This window comes from Callithrix jacchus, chromosome 3 (genome assembly GCF_049354715.1).
Source record: "Callithrix jacchus isolate 240 chromosome 3, calJac240_pri, whole genome shotgun sequence".
Taxonomy (NCBI): domain Eukaryota; kingdom Metazoa; phylum Chordata; class Mammalia; order Primates; family Cebidae; genus Callithrix; species Callithrix jacchus.
In genome coordinates this window covers 116,775,189-116,788,660 of record NC_133504.1, presented here as the reverse complement: position 1 = coordinate 116,788,660, position 13,472 = coordinate 116,775,189, and the positions used below count along the sequence as shown (strand labels likewise).

The following is a 13,472-nucleotide window of genomic DNA, read 5'->3' as shown; positions in this document are numbered from 1 at the left end:
CTTTTTTTGGTTGGTAGACTATTCATTACTTCCTCAATTTCAGAACTTGTATTGGTCTATTCGTGGATTTGACTTCTACCTGGTTTGTCTTGGGAGGGTGTAAGGGTCCAGGAATTTATCCATTCCTTCTAGATTTTCTAGTTTATTTGCATAGAGGTGTTTATAATATTCTCTGATAGTAGTTTGTATTTCTGTGGGATCAGTGGTAATATCCCCTTTATCATTTTTTATTGTATGTATTTGATTCTTCTCTCTTTTCTTCTTTATTAGTCTGGCTAGTGGTCTAACTATTTTGTTAATCTTTCAAAAAACCAGCTCCAGGATTCATTAATTTTTTGAATGGGATTTTGTGTCACCGTCTCCTTCAGTTCTGCTCTATTCTTAGTTATTTCTTGTCTTCTGCTAGCTTTTGAGTTTGTTTACTCTTGCTTCTCTAGTTCTTTTTATTGTGATGTTAGGTTGTTGATTTTATATCTTTCCCACTTTCTCCTGTGGGCATTTAGTGCTATAAACTTCCCTCTAAACACTGCCTTAGGAGTATCCCAGAGATTCTGGTCCATTGTGTCTTTTTCTTATTGGTTTCCAAGAACCTATTTATTTCTGCCTTAATTTCATTATTTACCCAGTAGTCATTCAGGAGCAGGTGTCTTTGCATGTGAGATGATGTCTTGAATACAGCACACTGACATGTCTGAACTCTTTATCCAGTTTGCCAGTCTGTGCCTTTTAATTTGGGCATTTAGCCTGTTCACCTTTAAGGTTAATATTATTATGTATGGATTTGATGTTGTCATTGTGATGCTAGCTGGTTATTTTGCCTGTTAGTTGATGCAGTTTCTTCATAGTGTCGATGGTCTTTACAATTTGGTATGTTTTTGCAGTGACTGGTACCAGTTTTTCCTTTCCATCTTTAGTGCTTTCTTCAGGAGCTCTTGTTGGGCAGTCCTGGTGGTGACAAAATATTTCAGCATTTGCTTATCTGTAAGGATTTTATTTCTCCTTTGCTTATGAAGCTTAGTTTGGCTGGACATGAAATTCTGGTTGACAATTCTTTTCTTTAAGAATTTTGAATATTAGTCCTCACTCTATTCTGGCTTGTAGGGTTTTTGCAGAGAGATCCACTGGTAGTCTGATGGGCTTCCCATTGTGGGTAACCCAACCTTTATCTCTGGCTGCCCTTAACATTTTTCCCTTCATTTCAACCTTGGTGAATCTGACAATTGTGTGTCTTGGGGTTGCTTTTCTCAAGGAGTATCTTTGTGATGCCCTCTGTGTTTCCTGAATATGAATGTTGGCCTGTCTTGCTAGGTTGAAGAAGTTCTCCTGGATAATATCCTAAAGAGTGTTTTCCTACTTGGTTCCATTCTCCCCATCACTTTCAGGTATACCAATCAAACATAGGTTTGATCTTTTCTCATAGTTGCGGATTTCTTGGAGGCTTTGTTCATTTCTTTTCATTTTTTTTCTCTAATCTTGTCTTCATGCTTTATTTCATTAAGTTGATCTTTAGTCTCTGATATCCTTTCTTCTACATGATCAACTCAGCTATTGATAATTGTGTGTGCTTCACTAAGTTCTCCTGCTGTTTTTCAGCTCCGTCAGTCATTTATGTTCTTTTCTAAACTGGTTATTCTAGTTAGCAGTTCCTCTAACCTTTTTTCAAGGTTCTTAGATTCCTTGCATCAGTTGGAACATTCTCCTTTAGCTCAGAGAAGTGTGTTAAGTTTGTTATTAACCACTTCTGAAGCCTACTTCTGTCAATTCAAATTCACTCTCCACCCTGTTTTGTTCCCTTGCTGCTGAGGAGTTGTGATCCTTTGGAGGAGAAGAGGCTTTATGATTTTGGGAATTTTGAGCCTTTTTGAGCTGGTTTTTCCTCAACTTCATGGATTTACTTACCTTTCGTCTTTGATGTTGGTGACCTTCCTATGGGGTTTTTGTGTGGATGTCTTTTTTGTTGATGTTGATGCTATTCCTTTCTGTTTGTTAGTTTTCCTTCTAACAATCAGGACCCTCTGCTGTAGGTCTACTGGAGTTTGCTGGAGGTCCATTCCAGGCCCTGTGTGCTTGGGTATCACCTGAAGAGGCTGCAGAACAGCAAAGTTTGCTGCTTGCTTTTCCTCTGTAAGCTTTGTCTCAGAGGGGCATCCATCAGATGCCAGCTGCAGCTCTCTTGTATGAGGTGTCTGTCAACCCCTGCTCAGACGTATCTCCTAGTCAGGATGCATGGAGGTCAGGGATCCACTTGAGGAGGCAGTCTGTCCCTTAGCAGAGCTCGAGCACTGTGCTGGGAGATCTGCTTCTCAATTCAGAGCTGCCAGGCAGAGATGTTTAAGTCTGCTGAAGCTGCACTCACCACTGGCCTTCCCCCAGGCACTCTGTCCCAGGGAGATGCAAGTTTTATCTATAAGCCCTGACTAGGGCTGCTGCCTTTCTTTCAGAGATGCCCTGCCCAGAGTGGAGGAATTTAGAGAGACATCTGGCTACTGCGGCTTTGCTGAGCTGTGGTGGGCTCCACCCAGTCCCAACTTCCTGGCTGCTTTGTTTACACTGTGAGGGGAAAACCACCTACTCAAGCCTCAGTAATGGTGGATGCCCTTCCCCCACCAAGCTCCAGCAACCCAGGTCAACTTCAGACTGCTGTGATGACAGCAAGAATTTCAAGCCAGTGGATCTCAGTTTGCTGGGCTCTGTGAGGATGGGATCCAATGAGCTAGACCACTTGGCTCCCTGGCTTCAGCCCCCTTTCCAGGGGAGTGAATGGTTCTGTCTCTCTGGTGTTCCAGGCACCAAGGGGGTATGAAAAAAAAATTCCTGCAGCTAGCTCATTGTCTGCCCAAATGGCCACCCAGTTTTGTGTTTGCAACCCAAGGCCCTGGTGGTGAAGGCACCTGAAGGAATCTCCTGGTCTGTACATTGTGAAGACCATAGGAAAAGTGTATTATGGCTTTCCTTGGCTGGGGAGGGTGTTCCCTAACCCCTTGTGCTTCCTGGGTGAGGTGATGCCCCACCCAGCTTCTGCTCACCCTCCATGGGCTGCACCCCATGTCTAACTAGTCCCAGTGATATGAGCCAGGTACCTCAGTTGGAAATATAGAAATCACCTGCCTTCTGGGTTTATCTCATTGGGAGCTGCAGACCAGATCTCTTCCTATTCATCCGTCTTGCCAGCCACTGTGAAGTGGTTTTTTAAGCTGTTGATCATTTTTAAAAGTTGTCTTTTTATTAGTGATTTGTCAGAGTTCTTTATAGATTCTAGATACAAGCCTTTTGTCAGGTAAACATATACTGCAAATATTTTAATCCAGATTATGGCATGACTATTCATTTTTTTAACAATGTATTTTGATGATCAGAAATTTTTAACTTTGATGGAGTCCAATTTGTCTTTTTTCTTTTAAAATTAATATTATTTTTATTATAAGAAATATTGGCCTACTTCAAATTGTAAAAATATTACCCTATGTTTATGTCTAGGTGATTCACAGGTCTAAGATTCATCTAGAATTAACTTTTGCATATGGTTTGTGGTGGGGTTTAGGTTAATTTATTTCCACATATGGATATCCCATTGTTTCAGCAATGCTTTCTGAAAAGATTTTTTGCTGACTGTGCATGTTTATTTTTGGACTTTATTCTATTAGACTGAGTTATTTGCCTATTTCTCTACTCATATCACACTGCCTTGATTACTGTAGCTTTATACTCTTGATATTGATAGTACACATTTTTAAGTTTTGTTCTTTTTCAAAGTGTTTATTGACCCTTCTAATAATTTTGCATTTCTATGTAAATTTTATAATAAATGCCTCTATTTTTTTCAAAAAATGGCTGCTCAAATTTTTAATGCAGTAATATTGAATCTTAGCTCAATTTGGGAAGAGTAGCTTATCAAATATTAAATTATCTAATCCATGAACATAGTATTTCTTGCCATTTAGTTATTTTTTCTCAGTGATATTTTGTGGGTTTTAATGTAGAGGTCTAATATTTTTTACATATTAAATTTACTCAAGATTGTTTTATAATTTTTAGTGTTATGAAGGTTATTTTATTTCATTTATGAATTTTTATTGCTAATATATAAAAGTGGAATTTATATTTGTATATTGACTTTGTACCTATAATCATGCTTAACTTATTGTTTCTAGTACCTCTTTGGTAGATTTTTCAGACTTTTCTACATAAAAATTCATGTTGTCTGCAAATAAACACACATAATGTCTTCCTTTATAATCTTAGGGCTTTCATTTTTCTTTCTTGGTTTATTTAATTTGCTAAGACCTCTATTACAATGTTAAATAAAAGAGGTAAGTGCAGATATTCTTGCCTTGTTCATGACCTGATAAAAGATGCTATCTTACCATAAGGTGGTGCAATTTTAACTAAAGGCTTATTCCCCATTCCTTATAAATTGAAGAGTGTTCTGAAGTGAACAGCTGCATAACAATTGTTTGAATGTGAATCTCACTCAGTATGTTTTCCTTTATACAAAGCTTGCATATCTACTTTTTGTTTCTTTTCAGTGCCTTCAATTACGATTACTCTTACCAAGAGGGTAGTCCAATGCAAGCTACTCCACCATTAATAAAAGCTTTCATTGCATATATAGTTTCAATCATTATACTCTTAATTTCTTATTAGATGCTCTATTTGTTAGTTTCCTTCCAAACCTGCTGGATCTTTTTCGAGTGTCTGATCTTTGCTCATTTTTTATCCCTCTCTTAGTTTTAAAACATATTAGATGTATTTATTTTATAGTCTATATCTGATTATTCCAATATATGAGGCACTTATGTGTCTCCTTCTCCTCTTTTTGTTTCTGAAATCTAATGCTTATAATAGCTTTTTTCCTCATACATTTTTTTTTAATGTTGGCTATATTCCCTAGAACTTTAGATCCAGTTGTTCTTTGTGTCCTGAGTTCAGAGTATCTCCCAGAAGGAATATACATTGATTCTTGGGACATTGGGCATGCCACAAACATAGATTCATTTCATTTAAATTCTTGCTTAGATTTTTCCATCCTTGAAAACTGGGTACCCAACCTCCATTAAGACCAACCTGTGGCCAAGAATTCTTAGAGGAGAGGTCTTTATTCCTCTACCAAGAGCCAAAATGAGTAAAGCATGTTTCTTTGCATGTAACCTGTCAATATAAATTTGATATTTTTTCTTGTTTTCTATTTCTGTGAGAGTTTAATCTGTATGATTCCTAGTGTCATGCAATGTTCTTTTATTCACCTACCCACATTACATAGGTCCAAAGCTTGGTCCCCTGTGCCCAAGGAGCACAGCTACTAAAATCAAAACTCTAGACCACCGAGGATTGCTAGGTGCATGTAGGATGGCAACTTCAATGTGTGACTTCCATCAGATACCACTGCTCGAGTCCCAGAGGACTTCTCATGCTGTCTTATAAACTCAGCCATATATTTCATGCTGTTTTCATGTTTCATCCAGTAGACATTTTGTAGTGAGAAGATTTCAAGATATCTAGTTTAATATATAGCTAGAAACTGAAATATTCAATATTTACTTTTTAATCACTGAAAAATGTAGTTCTTATTCTTTGTTTAGCTGATTGGCAAATGAATTAGCAGAATGGTAACAGCAGTTATTTATTGACATCTATGCCTATACATGGGAAATGTTTTTTTAAAAACAGCTTTTTAAGAAAATCAGTTATGAGAAAGAAGAGATGGAGCTACTGAATTGTCTGCATCCCTCATGTTGGTTTTACTTTTACAATACTCCAAAGGATTTCTGTAAAGCAATGTAGAGGGCGTAACCAAGGAACTGTGAAAAACAGAAGTGATTGGGGGCTGGTGTTAGTAACTCACCAGTTCTCAAAGCTATCTTTCATGGATAAAATAAAGCTTGACTGAATAAGAATGTTTCTTGGAAGTTAGCCAGATTTCACATGAAAGGGCTTCTATTTACTCTTTTACCATGGAGAACAATATCTTAGCAATTACACATAATACATTTAATTTCTAAGGATACAACTATAACATGTGGGTGATAAAACCTATCGAACCTATCTTATAGATTGTTAAATAGGTTAACTGTAAAAGGTTTAGCATAGTAGCTTTAAACATAGTAACTGCCCATTAAATGGTAGCTATTTTTATTTCCTCTTATACAAGTTCTGACGTGAGAAACTTTTCATATCTTTTTAAATGTTAAGTTCAGAAATCCTTTAACATCCTTGAAGTAAAAATGGATTCAAGAAAAAGCTTGGGTTCCCCATTCTAGTGGGGCTCCTTCCTGAGGTCCAAAATGCTTTGCTTTCCCCTCAGTTATGACTATCCAGTCTATTACAGTTTCTCACTGAAAGCAGTTTATGTGACTGGTAGTCATTTATTTCTTTAGTGTGATGTTCAAAGGAGTTCATATTAGGGATTGGTGAGTTACAAAGATGGACAGCAGGGAAAGTCTCTATCCTCAAGAAGTCTGTACTCCAGGGTTGTGATGTTAAACCCTGGGGGCCCATTATAATCACCTCCAAAGATTCCAAGAAAAGCACTAACATCTCTATGTTTATCTTCTCTTTTTATACAGACAGTTGATATCGTGGGGCAGAAATCATCTTATCATCTTTTCTTATTCCTTACAGCCACTCCCTAAGTGTAGCAATTATCAATTTAAAAATAGTTAAAATTATTAAAAATTAAACGAAACTACTGACAAAATCCAATTTTAAAGGCAATCTATTATATGAATCTTCTGTGGGAGTTACAAATACATTCTTAGGTCAAAAATAATGTACATGTAACATTGCTCCCTGTATTGTCTCAAAATTTTAAAGGCCATATCCCCCAAAGAGAGAACAACAGCTGCACTAAAATTAAAAAGGAAATTGCAACTATAAGACAACATTTGCCAGAGGAAAAAATTTCATATGAGACTGTAAGTGAGAAAACTAGTCTTACCAATTTAAGGTAACCCTCAGCATCTAGAATTAAGTTTTCTGGTTTCAGGTCTCTGTAGATAATACCTAGTCGATGCAGGTAATCAAATGCTTCTGTCACACAAGCAACGCAGAATTTGGAGGTGGGTTCATCAAAGCTGCCTCTGAAACGAGATCATTTTCCCCTTTAATACTCTGGATACACATCTTTGGTGCTGTTCTAGGTGTCAAATCAATTACTGGATTGGCAAATTTATGCAATATGAATATTTTGCAGGGTATAAACAATAAAATGCATTTTATACATTGCATAAAATAATACATTTTTAAATAAAATTGTTATTAAGCTGTTTGCAAATCATGAGGCAATTCAGGGAGATATGTGATACAAACAAGAACTATTTCACTAAAATTAAAATACCAATAACTGTTTCTAGTAATCACACATGAACATGTGAAACAGAAATATCCAAAACAAAAAACCTTCTTTAAACACCCATCACAAACTCTGGAGAAACTGCAACTATTTCAGTGGAGAGCTTAAACCAGACTTTTGCGCTTTATTACCTGACTTAAAAATGACTCAAATGACTGTTTTCATTTCCTGTTTGCATAGTACGTAAGAGTAACCCAGTTAGAAATGGGGACATAACTGTTTTCTTTTTGGTGCCCCTTGATCTTTTATTAGAGTCCCCTCTTTCAGCACTATGTGTAGTTTTACAGACTGAATTTTTTTTAATGTGGTGGTGATTTGCCAAATGGTCTCACAGAGGAATGTGGCTTTGGAGTGATAGAAACTAAATTTGACACCTGTTTACTCACTATTATCCTTGATCAAGACATTTAACTGTTCAGAGGCTCAGAATCCATATCAGTAAAAGGGTTTGATCCTAAATTAAAAGTGTTTTCAGGATTAAGCACAGTGCTTAACAGGGAGGGATAACTCCCTTTCCTAAAATGATTTAGGTTTTCTCAACAAATTTGCCTATTGAAGGAAAGATAGAAGAGGCTAATGCATTTGCAAGTGTCATGAAAGTCTCCTCTTCCTTCCAGGTTCTCCCCATTCAAATCTGTCCAACAAAATATTCCTGACACAACACATTCATCTTCTACTCAGATGCTCAATGTTATTTTCTTGCCTAAGTCAGTGATTCTCAACCATAAATGCACATTAAAATTGCCTGAGAAGCATTTAAAAAATCATTTACTGAACCCCATCCAAGATTAAATAAACCATAACCTCTGGCATTAGGGCCCAGTATTTTTACTTTGTAAAAGCTTTCTAGGTGAATGCATTGTGTGGCCAACTTTGAAAAACACTGGCCCAGGTATCATTCTAAATATGTGGCCTTGCATCAACTCCCACAATCTAATCCAATCTACATTCTCATGCCTTCTTCTGTTGACCTTATCTTCCACCCAAATTCTTCTGTTCATCCACAAAGAGACCTAATACTACCCCAACTTCCCTGCTTTCTCTTAAAGCAGTTTCCCTGCCTCTCCGCCTTTCCAAATTTTGGTCATGTTTAGAGCTTAATTCAAATCCTTCCTCTACCATCACATTCTCTCTCTCTCTCCCCTCCCTGGAGCTTACCATCTACAACACTATTTGCCATTTAACTACAAATTTTCAACTTGTCATCATTTAGTTTTCTCACTAAACAATGAAATGTTTTAAAACTGTATACATAATCTCCCAAGGAAACTCCAAACTTGTTGGAGAAAAAGTTTTTACTTTTACTCTTTTGGTTAGAAAAGTCCACACTGTCTAGAGCTTCTCCTCCTGACCCCTACTGTGCAGTATGGAGCCTTTTACATAGGTGGTGCTTAGTAAGTATCTGTGGTTTTAATTGTGTGAGAACCACCCCTTGTGTAAAACTGAATCTTTGCAGGCATCTTGCTCCACTTTTCAGTGAGGGATTACATACTCTCCACCCCCACCTTTGTTTACCATCCTAATTCTGCTAGGAGATTTGAAATCAGAAACATCTGGGTTTTTACCCTGACTTTGCTTTGTTTGTGTAATCTGGGATAGTTCACCTTCTTTCTAGTCTGGGATTCTTGAATCCCTAAAACGGAGATGACAACAACTACCTTGTGGGGTGTTACAGCACTACTGTAGTGTTAGCTAATAAAATATCACTATTACTGCTTTATCACATGATATTTGCTTATAATAATTTCCTAATGATTTCCTCTATGCCTTTTTAAATGATCATAAATACAGAACCCCTTAGACCAGATGTGAGTCCACAAACTTTTTCATTACCTGTCCCTTAATATACTCCATAGCTCCCCACCTAAGCAGGCCTCCAGAAGCATGTATACATACTTATTGTCCTTGAAAGTACGATATAATCTGTGAAGACAGATAAAAACATGATTATTTTTATAAATCTAGTTTAAAAACCTTTTTAAGCTGCTTAGAACTATCACCATAACATTATGAACAATAATCCTTATCTCCATATAAATATCCCACAACTACACTGACCAAATTCTCTGATTTCCCCACTGTCTTCTTCTGCTTTTGTGGATCTCTTTATTTAGACTGCCCTTTCCCTAACCACAGACTGAGCTTCTTAACTTCAGTTTTACTGTAAAAATTTTATACACTCTTCAGGGTCAATCTCCAAGGCCATCTTTTAAACACATTATCCTAACTACCAAATATGGCCTCTCCTTTTTCCAAAAACTCAGAGACCTCTGAGTATGTCACCTTTAAGATCTGCCTTGCATAGTAGTTATTCATGTCCATGTCTTATGTTCCCTAGTTGGTTAATTGATGTTGGATTCCCCTAGAAATAGACTCTGAGACAGATTTGCAAGCAGTCAGTTTAGTGGGGAGTGCAATTGGAAACAACGTCTGCCAGGGAGGAAGGAAGTAGAATTGGGCTATGTTTTAGTTTCGACAAGAGCCTCAGCTTCAAGGGGCTCTGCAGTCGTTAGATGGATGTCCCTGAAGGCAGCATATGATCTTGGGCAAGGTGGTTCTCTTCAACAAAAATAATCAAACACCAATGTCCAGAGAGGAAGTGAGCTAGAGTCTTCAGCAGACAACCACACTCCTAGAAGGTGGGAGAATGGGGGCCTCAGTTCCGAAATGGAACCTGAGCAGGGCATCAATTTCAACATTGTGTAAAAGCAGTTTTGGGGTCTTAATCATCAAGAGATCCCCTCCCCCCCAGCTTTTCTCCCTAGCACTGCACCCAAACCAAAGCAGACAGTAGAGCAGCCATATCATGTACAGATAGAAGAAGCAATCAGGAAAATGATTCAAAGTGTGGGCTCTGAACCAAGCTGCCAAGGCTTGAATCCAGATCAGACATTTATCAGCTATGCAACCTCTGTTTTCTCACTGTTTCTCAATGAACATATATTTTCATTTTACTCTATACTGATCACATATTATTAATATGCATATTATTGATATATATATATTCATTGAAATATATATATCCATTTGATTCTAATTGATCAGTGAGATAAATGTGTTATCAATACATACAGAAGATATAGCTTATAACAGCATCTGGTATGTTAATTTCTCAATAAATGTTGTCATTAATATTTATTCTTCATATTTTTGCCCTACTACATGCCAGACACTTTGGAAAGAGTTGAAAATAAGACAATGAATGCAATCTAATCCATGCCCTGAAGCTGCTCATCATAGCTTATTAATGAAATATTAATTTTAAAAGGGCATCCATTCTAGGAACATAATTAATATAAAGATAATTGTATGACTCTCTATTGCCAGCACTGCCTGGGTTCAAACTTCTTTGTTAATCATGAGGGGAATAAAATGGGTCTGGAAAGATGGATAGGCAGAAAGAGTCTTTTAAAGCATTTGATCAAAAAGCATAAATTCTAGTCATTATAGGGACACTTTACATTGCCTGGATCACTAAAACTATGCTCTGGGGCATTAAGACATATACGAAAGCATAAATTGGCTTATGCCACTACCCATGAATTGACAAGGATGGAGAGCTGTGGCCTATAATAATTAGTATTTCTTCTGCAAACTCTAATGACAGTTATGGAAAGAATAACTATTAGGACATGGATGTTTTGGTTCTTACAGTACTGCTAAGACCAGGGTACATTCTACCTTGACATCCCACTTATGCCCAAATGCCACCCCTACAGAAATTCAACATCAGGATGCTTTCTGAGGAGTTTCTTAAAAGTCCTTCCTTCCCTAGTCCCCAATTCTGCATCAGGTCTGAATAAAATAACCAGTTCAAATTATTCCCCAATAATTTTATATTTACATATATACATACTCAAACACATATATATACACACATACTTTTGTGATGTTTACTCAAGAATAAAAACAACTGGAAAACATCTGACCCCAGATCTCAAACATTTTTAGTACTGTTGCTGTGACTGGGATGGAGAATCCAGAGGGAGACCTCCCCCTCTTCTTTCTGCCCTCTTTCATGGAAAGTTTAACAGAAGAGTCATACAAAAAAATGAGATTCTGTCATTTGCAACAAGATGGATGGAACTGGAGGTCATTATGTTAAGTGAAATAAGCCAGACATACGAAGACAAACATCACATGATCTCACTTATTTGTGGGATCTAAAAATCAAAGCAATTTAATTCATGGAAATAGAGAATAGACGGATGGTTACCAGAGGCTGGGAAAGGTAGTAGGGAAACTGGGGTGGAGGGGGAGATGGTTAATGGGTACAAAATAAAACAGAAATAATTAATAAGATCTAGCAATTGATAATACAAAGGGGGATTGCAGTCAACAACAATTTAGTTGGACATTGTAAAATAACTGTAAGAGTATAAGTGCATTGTTTGTAACACAAAGGATAAATGCTTGAGGGTATGAATACCCAATTTTCCATGCTGTGATTATTATACATTGCATGCCTGTATCAAAATATTTCACACACCTGATAAATATATATGCATACTATGTACCCAGAAAAAATAAAAATAATGTAAATAAATAAAGAGCATGAAAATCCTAAGTCCTAGGAAGCGAAGGGCTCACTTACTTCACAATGAATGGAGAGCACAGTTCCTCTAAGATCCTCTTCTCTGAGTAGACATGCTCCTGTTGCTTAGTGTCAACGATGTGCTTCTTCCTTATACACTTCATAGCAAAAGCGACATTCTCATTTTTTACTTTAACCTATGTAAAAAATGGAAAGATACATCAAAATTAACTTATAGCTATATAAACATGCGAATTGACAAGAGTTAAAATTGTTCCATGTCTATGGAAGCCCTTAACACTTATCCCTCTGAGAACTTTCATCCAAATGTACACCCTTCTCTTTCATCATAATTTCTAAAATAGTTCATCTATCTGGGATGTGGCTCTAAAATTTTTGTATTAAAACAAATTCTGTTAGACTTAATACTTAGATAGCTATTCTGTTTTTAACTGGGTGACATAAAAAATTTTGACCAGAATTGCCAGACGTTTTTTTCTTATTATTCACTTTGCTTTCAAAAACGATATATTATTATTATTATTATTATTTTAAAACACAGTTTCACTCTGTCACCTGGAGTGCAGTAGCACAATCAGGGCTCACTGCAGCCTTGACCTCCTGGGCTCAAGCTATCCTCCAGGCTCCGCTTCCTGAGTAGCTGGGACTAATTTTTGTAATTTTTATAAAGATGGGGTCTCACTATTGTTGCTCAGGCTAGTCTGAAAATCCTGAGCCCAAGCAATCCTTCCACCTTGACTCCCCAGAGGGCTGGGATTACAAACTTGAGCCACTGCACCCAGCCTAAAGCAAGCTATGTGAAATCAAGCTCTGTATCTGTACCATCCAATATGATAACTGCAAATCACATGAGGTTACTTAAAGTTAAATTAATTCAAGTTAAAAATTCAGTTCCTGAGTTATATTAGTCACATTTCAAAAGCTCAACAGTCATGTCTAGTTAGTGGCTACGTTATTCAACAGCACAGATACAGGACATTTCCCTCAGCACAGTTTTATTAAAGAGTACTACTCTAGACGCACAGTTGAGTATTTCCTTAAAGGAAATAAAGATTTTTAAATACTTTTTTGATAGATTTAAAACTCCATAAGCAGACTATTCTAGACAAATAACTATATTATGCAGAAATGGCTGCGTTCCATATTTTGCTCACGTTTGCCATTAGTGCTGCCCATGACTTTTAAACCAATGGTGGATTTACCACTTCAATTATTATTAGATAAACAGATTTCAGCTTTGTTAATTCAATCCTTTTGCCACAAACTTTGATGAAAAATACCACTGCAGATGGGTATTATCTTTGTCCATAAGGCATGATACATTACACACATTCTTTGCCCTAAGGAACCATTTGTCCCCAACTCCCATCAGAGATTAAGTAAGGACTAGGTGTGAAGCATACTGTCCAGACTCCCCTAACAGCATTTGAAATCTATCATGTCCAGGGCCAGCCAGCAGACCAAGGGGTCAACAGAGTTCCCAGAAGTTAAGTTATGGTGAATCTTTAATGAATCCTTAAAAATCTGATGGGCAAAAGGACTTGGTAATTGCCAAGGCCTCAGAGCCAT

At 37.0% G+C, this 13,472-nt stretch overlaps 1 protein-coding gene across 4 annotated transcripts in view; it reads right to left on the bottom strand.

Annotated features, from left to right (window-relative positions):
- Positions 1 to 13,472, bottom strand: part of PRKG2 (protein kinase cGMP-dependent 2) — a 127,474-nt gene that overhangs the window by 36,866 nt on the left and 77,136 nt on the right. For all 4 annotated transcript variants that reach the window (XM_035293447.3, XM_017970467.4, XM_035293448.3 and 1 more), the window contains 3 exons: positions 11,943 to 12,079; positions 9,182 to 9,271; positions 6,935 to 7,076 (listed from right to left, as the gene is read on the bottom strand). In XM_035293447.3, the coding sequence (XP_035149338.1) occupies positions 6,935 to 7,076; positions 9,182 to 9,271; positions 11,943 to 12,079 (369 nt within the window). The remainder of the gene's footprint in view (positions 1 to 6,934; positions 7,077 to 9,181; positions 9,272 to 11,942; positions 12,080 to 13,472) is intronic.